General features: G+C 52.8%; 1 protein-coding gene across 1 annotated transcript; it reads right to left on the bottom strand.

Moving 5' to 3' along the window:
* Window positions 1–285: 285 nt before the first annotated feature.
* Window positions 286–1,629, bottom strand: LOC110716176 (uncharacterized protein CG45076-like). The gene is made up of 3 exons (XM_021894802.1): window positions 1,471–1,629; window positions 1,232–1,387; window positions 286–642 (listed from the first exon to the last, which is right to left on the bottom strand). The coding sequence occupies exons 1-3, from the start codon at window positions 1,627–1,629 to the stop codon at window positions 286–288; spliced, it is 672 nt and encodes a 223-aa protein (XP_021750494.1).
* Between the last annotated feature and the right edge of the window lie 246 nt (window positions 1,630–1,875).

Below are 1,875 nucleotides of genomic sequence, written 5' to 3'. Positions count from 1 at the left end.
ACAAATACTCGGCGCGCAGGCCGGAAAAAGCAAGTTTTGGCATACAGCCGCTGAATAAAAAGGAATTGAAAAAGCAAAGACTGGCATACTACCGATGAGGGGTCACTTCTGGCGTGTAGACGGAGCCTCCTGGTTCTCCCCCTTCTCCTCATCATCTGAGGGAATTTGGTGTGCTTCGTCGGGACCAGGAAGCTCAGGCGCGGTTGGCTCACTATTGCTGAGCCAGGCTTCAAAGGAGGCAGGCTCTGGCTCACCTTGCTCTATCAAGTACACCACGTAATCGGCTTAGCTGTGTGCCATTGCCCAGATGCTATAATCAGCTTCTGGGTACAAGGAAGCCCAAGCAATCTTCATACGGGCGTTGTTGTCAACATCACTCTCAGCAACAAGGCGGTTTTGCTCCGCCTCCAGGGTTGTTACAAAGTTTTTATGAGCTTGAGCAGCATCCTTCTCCAGCCTCTCAACCTTGGCTTTAAGTTTGCCAAGGTTCGCCTGGGCCTTCTTGAGCGCCTCATCAGCCTGCTTGGCGCTCTCGTCTGCCTTCTTCTGGGCCTCCTCCGCCCCCTTCTTGGCCGTCTCAGCATCCGTTGCCCGCTGGTCGGCTGCCTTCAGATCTAGCTCCAGCTCCTGGATTTTAGATGCCTGTGTCATAATTATTGCTTTAGTTTCAAGTTCATTTACGATAGTCGAGTGTAAAGCAATATTATCAGCGTCTATGGCGGACTTCTTGGCCTTTTTTACCTCTTCCCGTTTGCGGGAATAAGGACGTTTGAGCCCGTCCACTCGCAGCATGGCCTGCAAAAGCAGGCGGGATAATTACTTGGAAAAAATAACATTGAATTGACAAGTTTCTTACCTCAGCCAGAAGGGATAGAATGCGTTCAAGATTGAACGTCTCTATCCTAGGGATATTATCCTTATCCCTCTTCCGGACGGCATCCAACATGGCCTTGGCATGCTTTTGGACGTCTGGCCAGCGGGGAGATTGATCTGCACCACAATCAACACGTGATGAGTGCGAAACTAAGGCAGCACCTATCTGTTGCCGACCGTCTAAGGATGACGTCTGTTGGGAGTGGGATTTCACCCGTAAAGGCCACCCCAGCTCAAGCGGGGATTCAAAAGGGTTCTTACCTTCAGAGCCGGCCAAGCGGGAAACGCTTGCAGGCGTGGTGAACCCCGCGGCTGCTGATAAGGGGTTGACAAGATCAAGGCCCACGCTGCCGCCTACCTTCTCGAGTCGCCCCGCAACCCACATCGTCTTAGCCCCGGCTGAGGCGCCAGGAGTTGATGCAGAGGCGGACTTTTTTATTTTATTGAGAACGGCTGGGGCCTCCTCTCTAGCCCGTTTGAGATTCTTCTCAAACGATTTCCCAACTTCTCCCTCCTGTGAAAATACACAAGTAAAGGTTAGTATCTGGGCAAGACAGTTTATAAAATAAACTTAAGAAAGAGTTAGGCGCTCAATACCTTGGCCCTCGGAGGAGACGTAGATGCTGAAGGGATCGTCCTTCTCATTCCACTTTTCCTTTCTTCCTCCTCGCTATACGGAAGAGGGGGCAAGTCATCGCTGCTCTCGGAGGTAGAGGTGGAGCTGTCGCTCTCTGTCTCCCCCTCGCTTTGGTCCATGGGGGCAGAGGCGGCCTCGTCGCCGCCTTGGTCACACTCTTCCAAGAAAGACAGCAGGGGTTGAAGGGGCGCGCGGAGGGGATCTCTCCAGAGATGTCTGGTCTCCCTGACCAGACGATTCTCCCTCAGGCGTTTGGCCGCCTGAGCCTTCGCTTCTGTAATTTGGATCAGTGGTCGTCTGCATTGTCCGAGCCATGGTGTCCTGCACAGACACATAACTGGTCGGAATCCATGGCAAAGGGTGGT

Source organism: Chenopodium quinoa, unplaced genomic scaffold (assembly GCF_001683475.1).
Source record: "Chenopodium quinoa cultivar QQ74 unplaced genomic scaffold, ASM168347v1, whole genome shotgun sequence".
Lineage (NCBI taxonomy): Eukaryota > Viridiplantae > Streptophyta > Magnoliopsida > Caryophyllales > Amaranthaceae > Chenopodium > Chenopodium quinoa.
The sequence above is the reverse complement of the archived record's forward strand: the minus strand, read 5'-3'. Positions and strand labels throughout refer to the sequence as shown.

Bases quoted from the DNA above. Each gene is read 5' to 3' on its own strand.
- LOC110716176 (XM_021894802.1), bottom strand. From the start codon at position 1,629: ATGGACCAAAGCGAGGGGGAGACAGAGAGCGACAGCTCCACCTCTACC. The intron at 1,388-1,470 runs GTATTGAGCGCC...GTATTTTCACAG, and splicing joins CGTCTCCTCCGAGGGCCAAG to GAGGGAGAAGTTGGGAAATC. The intron at 643-1,231 runs GTAGGCGGCAGC...ATTATGACACAG, and splicing joins TTGCGGGGCGACTCGAGAAG to GCATCTAAAATCCAGGAGCT.